The sequence below is a fragment of the Hibiscus syriacus genome, unplaced genomic scaffold (genome assembly GCF_006381635.1).
Source record: "Hibiscus syriacus cultivar Baekdansim isolate YM2019G1 unplaced genomic scaffold, ASM638163v2 tig00112921_pilon, whole genome shotgun sequence".
Lineage (NCBI taxonomy): Eukaryota > Viridiplantae > Streptophyta > Magnoliopsida > Malvales > Malvaceae > Hibiscus > Hibiscus syriacus.
The window spans coordinates 1,244,973-1,264,736 of NW_024063419.1; the positions used below are offsets into that span (position 1 = coordinate 1,244,973).

A 19,764-nucleotide genomic window follows, 5' to 3' on the forward strand; every position below is an offset into this window, starting at 1 on the left:
ACAAATAGATCAACCAATACCAGCTTTTGCTAGAGTATCAACCTCTATATTGGCTGCCCTATTGACCCATCTAATAACACCTTCACAATCTCTAAGCTTTTCAATAATATCTTTAACAAAGTGAGCATAAACATCAGGACAAGAAACAGGATCCTTAACCCAGTCAACAACCACCCTGCAATCACTCTCAATAATAAGGCGATCCTTGATCCTATGTCGAATAGAGTCAATGAAAGATAAACCCTTAAGGATAGCTTTGAGTTCCATCAAAGAAGGAGGTCCAGGACTTGCTGGATCCTTATAAGACCCTATGATAGACACAGAGTCTTCTTTCAAAATGCCACCTAACCCACTTCTCATCCAGTCGCCCGTAGTGGCAGCATCTACATTTAATTTAATAAACCCCTTTGGAGGAGGGGACCATTTAATCACCGTTGAGACCGGCTTAGAGAGTGGAAAAAACGAGTCCCCTAAGGTAGGATTAGAGATAAGCGAGTCCTTAGAGATTGAAGCCTGTTTGTATTTTGCTAAGTACCATGAAGCTAACCTGAACCTAGCTAGAAAGAAAATTTCAGCCTGATCAACCTTCCCTCCTTCAAACACAACATAATTCCTGAATTTCCAGATGGTCCATAGGACAACCCCCAGAATGAAAGACCATATGAGAGAGTTAATCTTCAAATCAGCCCATGCTCGGAGAAATTTTTTTGCATCAGCATGAAAGACAGATTGAATATTCCAGAACCACATGAATTTATTCCAAATAGTCCAAGCCACCGAACAAGAAAAAACAAATGAGAGGGGGTCTCATCACTTTGCTTGCAAAGAGGACACAACACATCATCTATACCTCTCTTAATCAAAATTGACTTAACTGCCAACTTCTGAAGAGTGACTTGCCAAACAAAAATCTCCACTTTTGGAGGCAGCAAACCCCTCCAAATAACATTTTTCCATAAATGAAACTCTTCCGAACTTAAGGTCCCTGAAAAATAGACTAACACAAGATTTGACAGTAAAAACCCCATCCCCAGTGCCCCTCCAAACCCAGCTCATCAGGAGAATCTACTGAAAGGGAAAAATTTGAAATGATTGACATTAAATTAAACCACTGCTCAACTTCCCAATCGTTCAATTCCCTCCTCAATTGTATATACCAAAGCCAGCCATAAGAACTAAATTCTCCAAACTCAGATAATTTTCCAGCCTTATTTAATGAGATGGAAAACAGTCTTGGGAAAATGAACATTAAAGGATGATCCAATGCCCAAACATCTTGCCAAAATCGAATGATACTCCCATCACCAACCTGAAATCTGTTATGATTTTACAGCCAATAGGGTCATTTCTGAAATGGTTGTTCACCAAAGATCTCCATATCTAAGAAGAATTTGACTTTACCTTACTCTCAAACAACAGTAAAGAAGAGTCAATATTGTATTTAGAACAAATCAGTTTCCTCCAATCCGAATTCCTTTCATTTGCATACCTCCAAGACCATTTCCCTATAAGAGCTCTATTAACCATTTCGATGTTCGGAACTCCCAGTCCACCTTGGAATTTCGGTTTGCAGACAGTAGACCAGCCCACCCAATGAAACTTGAAATTTCCATTACCTCCTCCCCATAAGAAGTTGGACATAATTGAATTTAGTGTCTTGGAGACCGAAGCCAGAACCTTAAACAATGTCAAATAATATGAAGGGAGCGAACATAAAACTGATTTAATTAAAACCAACCTCCCTGCCATAGAAAAAGAGGAAGCCTTCCAACCTGCTAACTTTTTTTTGAAACTGTCAACCACTGGATCCCATAGTAAAGGAGAATTCCTTTGTGCTCCAAAGGGAAGTCCCAAATATTTCGAAGGAAAGCTTCCAGTTGAACATCTAACGGCCAATGCCCACTCACTAACTTCCTCTTCACGCAAATTAACCCCAAACAGTTTAGACTTCTTTAAGTTCAATTTAAGACCAGACATAAGTTCAAAAACTCAAAGAACCCTCTTCACATTCAAAACCTGCTGCTTAGAAGCACCACAGAAAATGATTAGGTCATCAGCAAATTGAAGATGAGATAAATTGAAAGTCCCCGCCTCCCTACTTATAACCATACCCGTAAATAACCTCTGTGAAACAACCTTAAGGATCATTAGATTCAGAAGTTCCCCTACTATATTAAATAATAAGGGAGACAGTGAGGAGCCTTGACGAATACCTTTTGCCATTGGGATTTCTTCTGAAGGAACCCCATTAACCAAAACTGATAATGAACCTGTTGTGACACATTTCGCAATCCAACCAATCCATGTAGAACCAAAGCCCGTTTTCCCCATTACTTTGAATAAAATAGGCCAGTCTATTGTGCCATAGGCCTTTGTAAAATCCACTTTGAATACACAACCCTTTAAACCATTCTTCCTCCAGTAGTCAATTCCCTCATTAGCAATTAAAGAGCAGTCCAAAATTTGTCGACCAGGAATAAAAGCAAACTGAGAAGGGCTGATAATGTCTGAAATGCAACTCCTAAGCCTCCTTGATAGACACTTAGACAGAATCTTATATAGCCCACCTACTAATCTAATAGGTCTGTAATCTTCAAGGCCACCGCAGTTGGCTTCTTTGGAATCAGAGTGATAAAAGTATGGTTTACACCATGTTCCCATTCTTTCACCAAATAGAAGTTGCGAAAGAAAATCAGAATATCTTTCTTAAGAACAAGCCAGAACCTCTTGAAAAAACTCAAATTAAAACCATCCGGCCCAGGGGCTTTATTACTGTCACAAGATTTCAAGGATTCCCAAATCTCTTCTTCCGAAAAATCTTTCTCTAACAATTGACTTTGTTGTAAAGAAATTCTGTTAAAAATCAGACTAATGTCGTCAATTTCCAAAGTGGAGCGGACATTATAAATTTTGAAGAAAAAATCCCTAACTGCTGCCTTTATTGCCATCGAGTCCTTAATAGTATTTCCCCCAATGTTCAATGCATTCAAAGCATTCAGTTTCTTTCTTACTGAAGCACAAATATGGAAATATCTAGTATTAGGTCCCCTTCATTTATCCATCTTGATCGAGAGTACTGGAAACTGATCTGCTCTTGAATCTTATACAATCTCCACAATTCAACTCTATAAGAATTCAAATCTGCTGATAGTTCTTTGTCGAAAGCACCCTGCTGTTGTTGTTGAACCACCTCTAACTTGTGAATTTTCTCTTCTAATTTTGAAATCAGAGCTCTTGGATACTGATCTCTCTTCCCAGCCCAGTTCTTGATTGCACGTTTATCATTTTTGAGAATATTAAAAGCACCCACATTGCTTTTATTTTTCTTACTGTTTTGAACAGAAGATCTAATCAAATCCTCAAAACCTTCCTCATCCATCAAATAATTGAATAATTTGAAGGGTTTTTTACCCCATTCTACACCCTTATTCTCAAAAGTGATAGGGTTGTGATCTGACACAGACCTTGGGAGAATAGATTGAACTAAGTCAGGGAAGGCAGCCAAAAACTCGCTATCAACAAGAAATCGATTCAATCTTACAAAAGTGGGATTGTCTTGCTTATTAGTCTAAGTAAAATTGCCTCCAGTCCTTGGTAAATCAATAAGACCCGATTGTAGAATAAAATGATTGAAAATATCCATGGAGTTTCTATTCTGCCCTCTGCCAATCTTTTCCTTTTCATACAAATAAGCATTGAAGTCCCCTCCTACACAAACAGGGCAATTCTGATCACTTAAATAAAGACTTAATTCTTCAAAAAAACTAGTCTTCTCCTCCACTGATGGACTATAAACATTGATGAAGCCATAACTGAAGTTGTTAGCTCTAAATTTACCTATAATGGCTATAAACCTCCTGCTTACATGCTGATTTTCCAATTCGAAGATATCATCATCCCAACAACACAATAAACCCCCTGAGGCACCGATTGAAGCAGATTCAATAACACCTTTAAGCTTATTTAAACCATTCCTTCCAAAAAAAGACCTCTGAATCTTCTCAGTCTTAGTTTCTTGCAACCATAAAAAAGTAGGATTTATTTTTTAACATAAATTTTGAACAACCCTCTGTTTTTGTTTTCTACCCAAACCCTAATATTCCAAGAACAAATGATAAATTTAGATTTTATCATTGAGGATATAAAGAAGTTCCCCTATAAAGCCCCTTCAAGCTAATCACCGCCTCCAAGCTCCCCTTGAAAGGTCTCATTCGCCTCTCTCTCAAGACTCATGACTCTTTCTAAGAAGGCTTCTTTTCCTTCCTTGAAAGATACCCCCAGGAGCTTACTAACTTCTCATGTTGCAAGAGCTTCTTCTAAAAAATTAGAAAAAGCTGGAGAGAAGATTGTATCAATGCTCACAAGATCTAGTGCTTTCCTTGTCAATATTCTTTTTGCTCTTCCGATCAACAAACCAGGATAGGTGCTAGAGCAGTCTCCTACTGAAGAGCTTCCTTCAGCCTTCCTATCCACCAAATCATTTGAAGAACCTCTAACAGAAATAGAATCCTTTTCCTTATTGGAGGTCGGCTCTGCATTAGGATTAATCATTTGCGTAATATAAAAATCTTCTTGTTGCATAGATCCCCTGGCTACACTTCTGAAGTCCCTCTTATAAGTTATGTCAAAAACACTAACAGACTTAACATCCCCAGAGCACAAACTTCCTGAATGACATGAGGAAATAATAAACATTCTTCGATTTCTGGACTTTTTAGTCCGAAGAAGAGGTGAAGAAGTCGAAGAAGACACGCTATCCTCATTTGGATTCAACTGGGAATTCTGCAAAACATCCTTACTTCCTTCCCGGGTCGTTGGGAAGAATAAAGACTTCCTATCCAAAGCAACATCTTCATCATCTGACACTACAATTCCTTCAGCTATAAAAATCTTCTGTTGCTGCTCTTCAACCTCCTCGTTACAATCCTTAAAATGGAAAAAAATTTCATTTGGCTGGGATATAAATTTGCCATTTGAATTATTTTCCCCATCCCCAACCCATTTTATAAAATATGCCGGCCCTACAGGAATAACATCCTTTAATGGCTGAGTATATGCCCAATTCTCATCCGAATGGGCTTGAGCATCTGAATCAGCTAACACCCTCAACCCCAACCCCAACCCCATGTGATCCCCAATTTTAAAAGTGTGATCTACCACTAAAGTTGACGGCCCACACTTAGAAAAGTCTTTGATTGACTTGCTCGAGGAACCATGTCCCCCACTATCTTCAAACCCACCACTAGGTATTCCCTTATTCAACCAAGATAATGCTTTCTGCCTAGATTCTTCTGACGACTCCCGATTATCAATGTCTGTCTGAATAGAGCGTCGGCCATCTTCCTCCCCAGGCAAGACACCAACACTATGCCACACCACTAGAGAAATTTTGAAGAAAGGATTTGAAGAATCCAGCGTCGAACCAATTTTGATACTCACTTTGTAAGATCTGCTATACGATCCAATAGAAATAGCAGTAGGAACATCAAAGGGGCTAGCTACTCTAACAAGAATTTTGGCCAACGAGAGGTCTTCCTTGTTCTTAGTAGACTCATGGATTTCTACGAATGACCCCAAACTCCCTGCTAATCTTTCGAAAAAAGATTCATTCCAACAAAAGAACGGAACTCCAAAAAGCTCAACCTGACAGAACGCCAAAGGGACTTATGCTTCATTCAATAAATGAGCCAATCTATCAAACCAGAAACTAATTTCAGATCTCTTCAACGTTCATGCATCCATCATCTCTTCATTAGATTTAAAGATGATATTGCTTTTGATGATAATTATTGGTGGAGCCATGAATATCAATAGTTTCCTTAAATGTGCTAATATGTAGAAAATTTTAAATGAACTTTACCTGAAGTTCATAAGTTGATGTACTCAGGGTACTTGCTTTGAGTAATTACGCATCTATGAGAATTGTGGTACTAACATGTACACTAGAGTTCTAGGTCATCTAGTCTGTGGGGAGGGTAGAAAAATGTGGACGTATAATTTTTTTTATTGATTGTGAGGTGGGAGCACAAATTCCCTTAACTCAGGTTTGTGCATCTACAATTGCGATTTGTGATAGATGGTTCAATAATAAACCTTGAAATTTAAGCAATCATCCCCTTTGTCCCTTTTTTTTTCTCCAACACGTAGAAGAGAAAAAAGAAAAGGAAGTATCCATTTGATCAAATAATATAAGGTTTAATTTTGCCCTCAGTTGCTGTACTCTTTAGATTTTTAAAATGTAGTCCCTCTACTTGTTTGATTTAAATATTGAAGTCTAGTTGATGACACTATTAATTGACTTCTGTTAAATTTGAATATGTTATCAATTGTACATTCGAATTTAACAGAAGTTCATTGATAGTGGGTATCAAAAAGTCAAATTGATAACATATTAGTTTAGTAGGTGGTCTCTACAAAATTCTGTCGAAGGTCCTTTTTAGAAGACTGAGGACTTGCATAGATTCTCTTATAGGCCCGACTTAATTTGCATTTGTACCAGGGAGGCAGATTCTGGACTGTTCATTTGTAGCAAATGAAGGGATTGATTTTTGGAGAAGAAAAGGTTTGTGAGGTGTTGCCTTCCAAGTGGGCTTTAGGAGAGCTTATGATTCAACAGATCGGTCGAATTTGTTGCTTAATCTGGTGGGTGAAATGCTAAGTTTGATGTTGACTAAGGCAGTGAAGATGGGTCTTTTCAGTGGGTTTCAGATAGGAAGCACGAATATGGCCTTTATGTTGTCTCATTGGTAGTTCGCCAATGATCTGTTAATTTTCTGTGGTGCATCAGAAGTGCAATTAAAGAATGTGAAGAGAGTACTGACTATTTTTTAATTGTGTTTGGGGCTTCAACTAAATTTGTCTAAGAGCAGAATTTTTGGTATAAATGTTGAGGATCCTTGCATCAAAACGTGGGCATATTCGATTGGATGCTCGGTTGGAAGCTTCCCAACATAGTACCTTGGTCTTCCCTAGGTTCACCGAAAAACTCGGTTACGCTATGGGAACCAATAATTCAGAGATGTCACAAGAAATTAACGGGTTGGAAAGCGAATACTCTTTCTTTGGCAAGGAGGGTCGTGTTGGTGAAGTCGGTCTTAAGCACATTGCCAATTTATTTTATATCGTTGTTTAGAATGTCGAATAAGATCCTGAGGAAACTAAATTCTATCATGGCAAACTTTTTATGGGGTGGTTCATCTTAAAAGAACCGGATCCATTGGGTGAATTGACAGATTGTGTTGTAGACCCAAGGGTCAAGGGATCTAGGTATAATTGATTTAAACTCTATGAATATGGCTCTCTTGGGGAAATGGGCATGGAAGTTTGCTACGGAAAAAGAGTCTTGGTGGAAGGAAGTGGTTTGTTGAAAATATAACTTGGATAACAAACTAAGTTTGATGGACAATGGGGTCTCCTATAAGTCATCTTGGATTTGGAGAGGAGTGGTTAATAGTTGCTAGGCGAATGATGCTTTTGGTCAATGTTTCAGGAATCATATCCATTTACGAGTTGGGAAGGGGAATGATTTTCTATTTTGGTCTGATAGGTGGATTTGCAATATATCTCTTAGATTGAATTTTCCGAGATTGTTCTCTCTATCCATTAATAAAGAAGGGAAAATATCCGAGTTTGGTTTTTATAATAATGGGGTTTGGTGTTGGGATATACAATTTCGAAGAAATTTATTGGACTGGGAAGTGGATGGAACTACTATCGTTACTAGGTAATGCTAGTATTCGGGTTGATGCGGATGATCAATGTGTTTGGACGGGGAATGGGGAAGGTGTTTATTCGGTTAAATCACGTGTTAGGTTAATGTCAGAAGGGTCTGCTGAAGATCCGATTTGGTCGAAAACGGTTTGGATAGGTTATGCTACTCCAAGAGTGGAGGCGTTTATGTGGTAGGTCTTGCATCAAAAAGTGGCGGTTAAATTGGAATTTTTTAAGCGTGGTGTTAGTGGGATAGAGAATACTTTATGCCCGCTATGTGGTGTGCATCAATAGACGGTATCTCACCTATTCTTTTCGTGCTCGATTGCTTTGGGTCTTTAGGGGTGTTTCTTAAGATTGTGGAATTTATGGTCCTTCCAGAGCATCCTAACGTCTTCTTATCGTCTTGGGAAAGTCTTGCTCCAAAGTCTATAATTTGGAAGTTTTCGGCGAAATATCCTAATTTTCCAGTTCTCTTTGATTACCTTGTTGGCGACCTGAAGTTGGCTGATTCGAGCAACCCCGTCCATGCAAACTAATACATCACCGGTTTTGTGGAGTCCCACTCCCACGGGTTTCTTTAAAATTAATGTGGATGGGACAATACAAAGAGATTGGGAAAGCAGCGGTATTAGGGGAATACTACGAACTGAAGAGGGCAAGGTTTTGGGCTCTTTTTCGACTTCAGCTGGTTCATGTCCCCTTATTTTAGCTGAATTGAAGGCCATCCGAGCTGGTTTAGCTTTGTTTGAGGATTCAGAGTGGTGTGGCAAGGGTAGGCTAATTGTTGAGTCCGACTTAGTGAATGCAGTTAAATGGATTAAGAACCAATATTGTGTCCTTTAGTTTTTTCATAACTAGTTAAGGATATTGTCAATGGGAGGATAATGTTATAATTAGTTTATCTTAATAAAACTTGAGGTATAAGGCAAGAGAAGTCATGAGTGAGATAGATAGTGACGTAGAGAGAGAAAAGTTGTAAGGAAAGTCATTTTCCGATGAAGTCTGGATTGTGTTTGTCGATAATCTAAGTAAGAGAGTTTTAAGGAGAGCGTTAAGAGAAATGTTTCTCTTCCAGGGTCATGTAGAGAGAGTTTTCATTCCCAGCGAAACAAGGAATCCAAAATACAAATTTACTACATTCGCGTTTGTGCAATTCGGTAATGAGGAAGGTTTGAAAAGGACAATAGATAACTTAAATGGCTCGTGGATAGATGGGAGAAGAATCATAGTTGGAGCTGCAAAATACAAGGAAGTTCATCCAAGGACAGCGGGGAAGAAATGATCTCTAATTATAGCTTCAAAGTCGAATTTAGAAGGATCTTCAAAGTCAAAGAAGGAAGTTGATATGAGGAGTTTAAGGGACGAAAGATCTTATAAGGATGCTTTACTATCGAACAGAATGAAGAGAAGCGTATCGGATCAGAAGGAGATGACAAATGGTAGCCTTGACAAAGGGAAAGGTAAGAAAAACATTTGGGAAATGCACATTCCTTCTGAGAGTTCAAGTTGGGTCAAAAGATCATTAACGGGATCATTAAACATTCTTTCGAGCTAGAGTTGGTTCAGAAGGCTTTAGCTAATGAAGGATATGAAGTTCAGATTGCTAGATGGGGATATGTTTGGAATTCCTGTGCAGTAACCTTCAAATCGACTGAGGAGATGATGGAGGCTTGGTCGGAGAAAAAAGATGAATTAGATTTCTGGTTTGACCGGTTGGCACCCTTGTTGAATGAAGATGGTATTCCAATGGCTTTTTGTCTGGTAGAGTTATATGGGGTCCCTCTTTTATGCTGGAGGAATTCCTTTTTGGAACAGTTAGCAGGGAGATGGGGGACGGTGGAAGACATACATTATGCTACAAAAAACAAGGAGGACCTATCGACGGCGAGGGTTCTGATTAGGGTGGCCAGCCCTTATGATGTCCCGGAGGTGATCACTCTTGGATCTTATGGAAGGTTATTCAAAGTTAGTATTAAGCTGGGATCGATGTATGAGAATTTGAAGTACTTTCCTAGTAAACCGTCGGTGGTTGGTTCCGATGGAAGACAAATTGGGAAGAAGATGAAGGGGGATGTTAGACAGTGAGGAAAGTGCAGATCGGTCAGCAGAGGATTGCAGACAAAAGGTAGACACGTGGTTTGACCATGGGGCTTCTACGGGTTTGGTTGGAGTTGGTGGGGAAAAACACTTTCCAATGTTTAGCAAAGATGGGAAAGGTATTAAAGGAGGGGTGTCAGAATTTCAGAATTTTGGGAGAAACAAAATGGGAGAGTATGCAGGTTTAGGTTGCAGAAATTCAAAAGTTTCGGCTGATGGGTCCTAGGCCCAATCATAGTTGTAACCTGGTTGACCTGTTCCAAGAGAGCATGTTTTGATCCATTCGTTTTTGCTCTGAACCAGCTACCATACTTGCTATTTTAATATGCAAAATCTTTACTCTCTTGCTAGCATTTTATTTATAGTTATGCCAGTTACACAGGTGGTTCTTCAACTTTTGAGCAGTTGAAAATATTCAACCAATTTGATGCTATGTACTTGGATTCGTTTTTTTTCATGCTTTCGTGTTTGCTCTCTTGTCATAAACCTTTGTTCCTTAGTGCTCCTGTGGCTTTAGAAAATGTTTTTGCTTTCTATTCACTTTTACACTCTAAATATGATCATTTATGGAAAAGTTCAGGTAAATAACTAAATTTGGAAGATTGGAACATTAGTTTCCCGGTGTGGTTGAATTATGCAGAAAATTGGGAAATAAGGATTTTCAAATTTGGTTATTACCCTTATTTGATATTATTTCTTGGGTAAAACTGGATACGTAGAAGGGAAAAAGATTTTCTAAACAGACTCTAATCTTTTTCCTTTTTACTCCTTCAGTTTCTTTCTTTATCTAGAAGATGTTAATTTGACAATAGCATCAACTATTTTCTTCGGTTTGAACCCAATGTAACGGAATGAAAGATCTAGTTTATTCTTTTAAAATCATCATTATCCTTGCGAGCAACCCCTTGTTGTAGTAGCAAGAGGCTTGTGTGACATGAGAGCTTGGGTTAAAACCTAGTGTACCTACCTACAATTACAAATGAAGCATAAAAGCTTCCGTCTTACAGGCTGCATATGAAGTTGGCTTCTTGCTTTTGTCCATGTGAATTTTAGTTATTACATCGAATCATTAATGTTTAAAATTACCTTGTCTAGTAGTTTACCTTAGTAGCCTTTTAGGTTTCAGTCCAATAATATATTTTGATCAAGTATACCACGTGATGCCTATATTTATCTGTTTTCTCCTTAGTGTTACCTGAATGAGTATTTTGATGCATATTTTCTGATATTTTTGGATTTTTTTGTGGGGTGGCATGCATTCTGTTATGTTGTGACTGGTGATTTATCTTGTATTATGTCTGACTTGTTTCAGGGCTGTAAGAGCTATGAATGAAACGTTGAAACAAAATCGTCTTTCGCAAGAGCACAGGGAAGATAGGTCTTTATCCCATTCTTCAGCTGATAGGAATGAATGTCCAGATCTTCAGAAAAATGTATGTTTCTTTTACAAAAATTATCATGGTAGGGTGTTCTGCACTCTTGCAAGTCTTTCTCCGTAGCCCTTTAAGAAGGCAAACCTGCCTCTCTGTTTACGTCTATACAGTTCAATTTATTTAGCACAACTGCGAATCATTTCAGGAGATTTTGTTTTATGGGTATAATACGAGTGTCACAAGATAATTGCTACTTTGGTTTTGTTTTGAATCAAATTTTGATGATTGTTCTGATATGTACCTGATTTATGTTTGTTTCGTATCTGTTTCTAATGTTTATAAAGTTAGGACATCAGCATATGAAACTTTTACTTATTGCAAACATTGTTGATAAAGAGTAAACAACATAGTGGAGAAGAAAAGAAACTCTTTTTATTATATATTGTGAATGGTGAAAATACATCTTTTTATAGGAAAAGTTAGGAGTAAGTTTTCTATTAGAAGTAAACTACTTAGTAGTTATCCTTATGTATCTAACTTTCTAAGAGTTAGTGTTATATTAAAATACTAACTTATCTATTGCATAACCTACACTCCCCCTCAAGTTGGGGAGTAAAAGTTGAAAAGACCCAACTTGGATATAATCTCATCAAAGGTAATTCTTGGAAGTGCTTTGGTGAGAATATCTGCTAACTGATTCTTCGTTAAAAATAATTGAGCTTCACCGTTCCACCATTCACCTTTTCAGAGATGAAATGTCTGTCAATCTCCACATGTTTCGTTCGGTCATGATGAACTGGATTCTTTGCAATACTTATTGCAGATTTACTGTCACTTTGAAGTTCAAACCATTTTTTGGCACATAACCCCAGCTCAGTTAACATTCTTTGAAGCCAAATTCCTTCGCAAATTCCAAGTGCCATTGCTATAAATTCTGCTTCTGCACTACTTCGAGACACCACCACCTGTTTTTTACTTCTCCAAGTAACCAGATTTCCCCAAACAAATGAACAATAACCTGTTGTAGATCTTCTATCCGTTAATTCACCTGCCCAGCTTGAATCCAAAAAAATTCTTACTGTTCTATCATCACTCTTTCTAAAAATTAATCCATGTCCTGGTGTCATTTTCAAGTAAATTATAATTCTATTCACAGCCTCTAAATGTTATTCTCTTGGATCATTCATATATTGACTCACTATACTGACAAGGAACACAATATCAGGTCTAGTAAGTGATAAATAAATTAGTTTACCTACTAGCCTTTGATACTGTTCTTTGTTCACAGGACTTCCCAATTCTTCTCTCCTTAGCTTCAAATTTGCTTCCATGGGTGTTTCAGCCGGCTTACATCCCTTTTTTCCAGTTTCTGATAGTAGATCAAGGATATATTTCCTTTGGTTGATCACTATTCCTTCTTTTGACCTTGCAACCTCCATGCCTAAAAAATACCGTAAAGTTCCCAAGTCTTTTGTTTCGAACTCCTTCGCCAGTAGCTTTTTCAATCTTTCTATCTCCATACAATCATCACCTGTTAGAATGATATCATCCACATAGACAATCAAAATTGCATTTTTGTTGTTTGAAGATGTTTTGACAAATAAAGTGTGATCTGATTGGCATTGATTGTAACCATCCTGAATAATCACCTTTGTAAATCTGTCAAACTAGGCTCTTGGAGATTGCTTAAGTCCATACAAGGACTTTAGTAACCTACATGCTTTTCCTGCATTACTCTTCACACCCGGTGGAATTCGCATATATACTTCCTCCAAGTTTCCGTTTAGAAATACGTTTTTGATGTCTAACTGATGAAGCACCCAATTCTCATTAACTGCTAATGACAGTAACACTCTCATAGTGTTTAGTTTTGCTACCGGAGTAAACGTTTCATGATAATCAACTCCAAAAGATTGAGTGAATCCTTTCGCCACTAATCTCGCCTTATATCTTTCAATGCTACCATCAGCTTTGTATTTTACCATGAATACCCATTTGCAGCCGACTGATTTTTTATCTTTCGGAAGATCAACTATAATCCAAGTATTGTTGTTTTCCAGTGCTTTTAATTCCTCTTCTACTGTCTTTTTCCACTTGGGATCTTTCAATGCTTCTTCCACCGTTTCTGGAACAGTAATGCTATCTACACTTGCTGTAAAGTTCTTAAAACAAGGCGTTAGCTTTCCATATGCAACAAATCTCTCAATTGGATAATTTCTGCATTTTCTTACTCCTTTCCTTTGAGCAATCGACAAGTCATTATCATCAATTAAAGCATTTAATTCAGTGGAAGAACTCTGATTACCTTCTTCATTCTCCAAAGGATTCTCATTCGGTTCCGGTTCATGACAGTGTCCATGCTGTGTGGGAGATTCGGGATTAGGTTCAGGGATTGATTTAGAAATTGGTTTTTGTCGTCTCTTGTAAATCTGTAACTCGGATTGAGGTATTTGAGGCGAAGTGATATGTTGATCATGCCGAGGTAAATGTGTTTCGATGGACTGGTTTGGCAAGGATACGTTTTCTGGGTTCGGTAGTGTTGTTTGGTCTGGCTGTAGCAATTTTGTAGGCTTATTCGACTAGTTTAACTGGTTTGACGGTGCTGGTTGATCAAAAAGTGCTGGATGCAAATCAAGTGACAATTGTTGTGAGTCAATAAACTGATATTCATTATATGACTCCCCCTGAATAGCAGTTTTAAGGAAAAAAAAGGTGTTTTTTCAAAGAAAGTAACGTCCATAGTAATAAAATATTTCTTTGTACGAGGATAATAACATCGAAAGCCCTTTTGAGTCGATGAATAACCTAGAAACACACATCGAAATGCTCGAGGATCTAATTTGGACCTGAAAGGAACATTGTTATGAACGAACACAGTACAACCAAAAACTCTAAGGGGTAACAATGAAGTCATCGGTTTAAAATTGGGAAAAAACTGAAGAAAAACATTTCTCGGACACTTAAATTGTAACGGTTTACTAGGGAGACAGTTAATCAAATAAGTGGCAGTTAAAAGGGCTTCCCCCCAAAAATAGTTAGGAACATTTGTAGAAAAAAGTAGAGAACGAGTAACCTCAAGAAGATGCGTATTTTTTCGCTCAACAATCCCATTTTGTTGAGGAGAATTAACACACGAAGTAAGATGAATAATCCTGGTTTCCTGAAAGAAAGAACCCAAAACATTGGCAAAATACTCACTACCATTGTCAGAATGAAACATTTGGATTGAACACTGAAATTGGGTTTCAACTATCTTATGGAACCGTTTAAATATTTCACAAGCTTCAGATTTGGTTTTCATGAGAAAGGTCCAGATAGTACAAGTGTGATCATCAATAAATGAAATAAACTACCGAAACCCATGTAAAGATGCGACCCGAGATGGTCCCCAAATATCACTATGGATCATGGTAAATGGTTTTGACGGTTTATATGGAGAAGGTAGATAAACACTCCTAGTTTGTTCAACAAGTGGACAAATATCACAAGAAAAAGATTTTGGACTCTTATTGACAAACAAATGTGGAAACAATTTTGCAAGATAAAAAAAAACTGGGATGTCCTAAACGAAAATGCAATAACATAACATCAGTTGAAGGTTCAAGTAAAGGAAATTGTTGTATAACATGGTAGGAAGTAGATGGGTGGGAAAATAAAGTTGCTGGAAGTAGGTAAAGACCCCCACAAAGCCTAGCACTGCCAATCACTTTCCCCGAGCTAGAATTCTGAAATTCACAAAAATCATAGTTAAATTTCGTGATACAACATAAATCGGCAGACAACTTGCTAATGGAGATAAGATTGCAAGTGAGATTGGGAACATAAAGAACATGAGATAACAAAATGTCCTGATTTATTCGAATAGACCCATGACCGGCAACACCGGATAGAGAATCATCAGCTGTTCGAATGTGAGAGATAGACGAGTCGGCATGAAAAGTGTGAAAGAGCCGAAGATCACCTGTCATATGATCACTTGCACCAAAATCCACAACCCAAGTAGTAGTGGTGGATGTATTAGCCAAAGTAGCAGAAGGAATTCTACCTGCAGGTACTGATTGGGAATGAGTGTTTAACTGACTAAAAAACTGCTGCAACTCTTCCATTTTTTTTTTAGTAAACGAACTTCCTTGTAAATCAGTATTCACAACACGGTTTTCTTGAGTATCACGTTGTTGATGCTGTTTTGAAGACTTCCCATCAGTAGGCTTGCCATGTAATTTCCAACAGGAATCCCGCAGATGGCCAACCTTCTTACAATAGTCACACCAAGGTCTCCCCTTCTTTGGCCGAGTAGTAGTTTGAGAGTGAGGGATATAATTGTCACCATTCAATCGGTGACAGGTGATAGAGGCTGAAGAAACATCAGAATGGGGTGAATTAATGAGGAATTCCGAAGTGACCTCCGATGAAGAAGTGGTGGAATTCATGATCGACGGCTAGATTTAGGGTAAAAAGAAAAAAAAATCGGCTAGATTTAGGTGAAGGATCGGTCACCTACCTGATACCATGTTGATAAAGAGTAAACAACATAGTGGAGAAGAAAATGAACTCTTTTTATTATATATTGTGAATGGTGAAAATACATCTTTTTATAGGAAAAGTTAGGAGTAAGTTTTCTATTAGAAGTAAACTACTTAGTAGTTATCCTTATGTATGTAACTTTCTAAGAGTTAGTTTTATATTAAAATACTAACTTATCTATTGCATAACCTACAAACATTTTATTCCCTAGTCGTAACTTTCTGTTTTGTGGCCATTTGTGCTGTGCAAATATTCGATAAAAGCATTGATTGCAATATAACTAGACTATGCAGATTATATCCAAATTGCCATCAGATAGTTACACTTATCTTTTGTTATTTTCTTCTTTTCTTTCTTAACTACCCAAAATCATTGTTTAGTGGCAAGGCGCCTTAAAACAAAAAACTGCAACATGCGTTCCTTTTGAGAGGATGTGGTTGCCTTTTGCAATTATTAGTTCATTTAAACCTTCTTCTTGTTCTTTTAGGTATCAAATTTCCATACGGATGGCCACAATAAAAATGCTGGTGAGAGCTCTGCATTGTATAACCTTTCCGGAGATGAAATTGATTCTCAAAAAGCAATATCATTGCCATCGTCTCCACATGGGTATAGGAGCCGAAGTTCAGGAAGAATTGGAGTTTCTGGTTATGTAGCAAATGATGAAATGGTTGCAACATGGAATAAAATTCTTAAATCTCCAATGTTCAACAATAACCCTTTATTACCGTATCCTGACTGGAATATTGATTTCTTCGAGTTAACCGTTGGAACTCGTGTTGGGATTGGTAATCACTCTTCTCAACTTTCTGCAGTATATTTGCTATGAAACTTATCTTGGCCTTCTCCATTTAGATTAATTCCGTAAATTATTGTTGTTGTTATTATTATTATTATTTGTGGTTTCTTATTTTTTATTATTATTATTATTTTGATAAAAGTAGGAGGTCTCATTAAAAAACCCCTTCATAATTGACCCTTTCCAAGAGGAAAGGAGCAAATTTCTTATTTATTATTAATTCTTTCTTTCTTTCTTTCCTTTTTTTTGTGGGGGTGGGGGGGAGGGAGGGGGGAACTAGTACATAACAAAATGAATAGTAACAACGATTTGATGCTTAGACAACAAAATTAGATTTGGAAGATCTGTTACTGATTAAATGTGTCTAAAGTATTCATAAGGCTCAGTGGGAGTTTCCTAATAAAAGACGCATTTAATCATCTGCTTAATTGTCTCTGGTTAAATGTTAGGTACCCCTAGCAATTGGACACCAGAAAACTCCCACTGAGCAGGTTGTGTTTCTAACACTTTGTTGTGTTTATTGTCCAGGGTTTTTCGGAGAAGTTTTCCGGGGTGTATGGAACGGAACAGATGTTGCCATCAAGGTGTTTTTGGAGCAAGATCTTACTGCAGAAAACATGGAAGATTTCTGCAATGAAATATCCATTCTTAGGTATCCTTTTGTCCATATTTTCAAGGTTATTAATGTTTTCCTGTTTAAATATCTCTCTAACAATCCTTGTTTCGACTTTTTGTGTTTCTACATGTTTGTAATTCCAGCCGTCTTCGACATACCAATGGTACATTTCTACCTTTTCTAAAGTTTTACATTTTATGTTTGTCTGGTATTGCTCACCTTGTAGTCCAACTGGAAATAAAACAAATGGAAAATGAAGTAACCCAAGTGAAATAAACACTGGCCTTGTGCCTTTAGTAAATGAAGTAACCCAAGTGAAATAAACACTGACCTTGTGCCTTTAGTAAATGAATTAACCTAAGTGAAATAAACACTGACCTTGTGCCTTTAGTAAATGAATTAACCTAAATGAAATAAACACTGGCCTTGTTCCTTTAGTAAGCTAGCTCATGCATACAAGTTTCCTATAGCATCATAAGAAACATCCGCAAGTTTGCTTTGTTTCATCATTTAATGAGCCAAGGAGTTTTGCTTTTTGCAGTTATCTTGTTTCTGGGTGCATGCACAAAGCCACCACAGTTGTCTATGATTACTGAATACATGGAGCTAGGATCATTGTACTTTTTAATCCATATGAGTGGTCAGAAAAAGAGGTTTAGCTGGCGGAGGAGACTGAAAATGTTGCGCGATATCTGCAGGTTTGTTAGGCCTGTGCGTCAATTTAGAAAGTCCATATCTTTCTCTGCCTTAAAAAGGACTATACTGCAATTAAGTATATTGTTCAAATGTTTTATATTTTCACCTAGAGTCCATCAGTAGGTCCTTTTGGGAGGAATCAGAGTATCTGTAATTTCTTTTGTGTCAACCTCTGCCTTTCCTTAAGTTTTAGGAATAACTTTTCTTCCTTTTTTTATAACCATCAACATGTGGCTTTAATATAAAACATGTGAGTGCTCATGCTTTGTTCAGGTCGTTGCAAAGCAGTTCATTTTCAAATATATATGAATCTGTATGATTAAAGCTTTCAGAAAAGGAACTTCAGAGTTATGGTGTTTGGTATTTTTACTGTATGCACTTGTTAGTGTCTGACATCTTTACTGTTTATCTTAGTAGGATCAGATGAATGTTACGTTGTAAGTTAAATTTTTACAGTTTTGGGTATGTGTTAGCTTATCTATGACCTTATATTACAAAGTGTCATTGAACATAGCTTCTGTTGACATGATATTTATTTTGTTTCTACAAGTATTTGTATATTACAAAGTGTCATTTAAGGTAACTTCTGTGTCATGATGCTATGGGTGTGAATACCCATTTTCAAGTAAAATAAAAGTGTGATGCTGACTGGATATTTCTCTTGTTTATATAGGGGGTTGATGTGTATGCACCGGATAAACATAGTTCATCGTGATTTGAAAAGTGCAAATTGCCTTGTGAATAAGCACTGGATTGTGAAGATATGTGATTTTGGACTATCCAGAATAATGACCAGCATACCTATGAAAGAATCCGCCTCCGCAGGAACACCTGAATGGATGGCTCCTGAGCTCATTCGCAATGAACCTTTCACTGAAAAATGTGATATTTTTAGCCTTGGGGTGATAATGTGGGAGCTTTGTACTTTAAGTAGGCCGTGGGAAGGTGTACCACCAGAAAGGGTATGCAGTATGCTGTTTACTTGGTCATTCTCAGATCATTTATCTTTTATATATATTTACAAAAATTGGACGATGTGTTATTTTTTTTCTATATGGATTTCAGGTAGTTTACGCTGTCGCAAATGAAGGGTTACGGTTGGAGATTCCTGAAGGTCCCATAGGCAGGCTAATTTCAGGTACACAAGTACAGAGTTTTCATACATTTTATGGGGATGCCTGTTCAAGATTTCTTAATGATTCATGGTAATAATAAATGGGGTTAATTTAATTTCGGACGGTAATGTTGGTTGGGTACCAGATTGTTGGGCAGAGCCAGAAGAGCGGCCGGGTTGTGCGGAAATACTTGCGCGGTTGCTAGATTGCGAGCACTCAGCCTGCTGATACCGTTGCCATTACCATTCTGTTTGTATAGAAAACCTGGAAGAGGTGTTAACAGTCTTGTCGGCTTTTCAGGTTGTATCATACTCTATAATTTTCCAAATCATTTTCTTTTCCTTCAATCTCATCAGGGTTTGACCCACAAATTTGATACTATAGTATTGTCCTGCCGGTCTCAAATGCCAGACCAGCTATGAACCTTTGCAATTATTTTTTGTTTGAGAAGAGAAAAACGCGTACAGGGGAAGTGATATTAAGTAGGTGCTGATTTGGATGATAAAATTTCAACTCCAATATCCATAAACAATACGAAGCACTTCGTATGTGGCAATGTCAAAGAGTCAAATCTAACAATCAATCGTTGATAAAAAAAGGTGTAAATTAAAAAAAATTATTCATTGAATTATATAGATTGATTTTTTTTATCACTCCGCTAGCCTTGTAATGGTATTATGATGTAGCATAGTTAAACATTTTTTTAATGTTTAAAGGGGGTCGGCCTGTAAATGAACTGAACGTTCAACGAACCGTTCATGAACCGTGTGGCGGGAAGTTTGTTTAGGTGCGTTTATTTATTAAATGAACGAACATGAATAAGATTTTGTA

The 19,764-nt window shown here is 37.4% G+C and overlaps 1 protein-coding gene across 4 annotated transcripts in view; it reads left to right on the forward strand.

Moving 5' to 3' along the window:
* Nucleotides 1–19,311, forward strand: part of LOC120184549 (probable serine/threonine-protein kinase SIS8) — a 47,626-nt gene extending 28,315 nt beyond the window's left edge. For all 4 annotated transcript variants that reach the window (XM_039188982.1, XM_039188981.1, XM_039188983.1 and 1 more), the window contains 8 exons: nt 11,123–11,243; nt 16,195–16,495; nt 17,035–17,158; nt 17,266–17,285; nt 17,664–17,820; nt 18,492–18,780; nt 18,884–18,956; nt 19,079–19,311. In XM_039188982.1, coding sequence (XP_039044913.1) covers nt 11,123–11,243; nt 16,195–16,495; nt 17,035–17,158; nt 17,266–17,285; nt 17,664–17,820; nt 18,492–18,780; nt 18,884–18,956; nt 19,079–19,161 — 1,168 coding nt within the window. In that variant the 3' untranslated portion in view covers nt 19,162–19,311. The remainder of the gene's footprint in view (nt 1–11,122; nt 11,244–16,194; nt 16,496–17,034; nt 17,159–17,265; nt 17,286–17,663; nt 17,821–18,491; nt 18,781–18,883; nt 18,957–19,078) is intronic.
* Nucleotides 19,312–19,764: the final 453 nt, after the last annotated feature.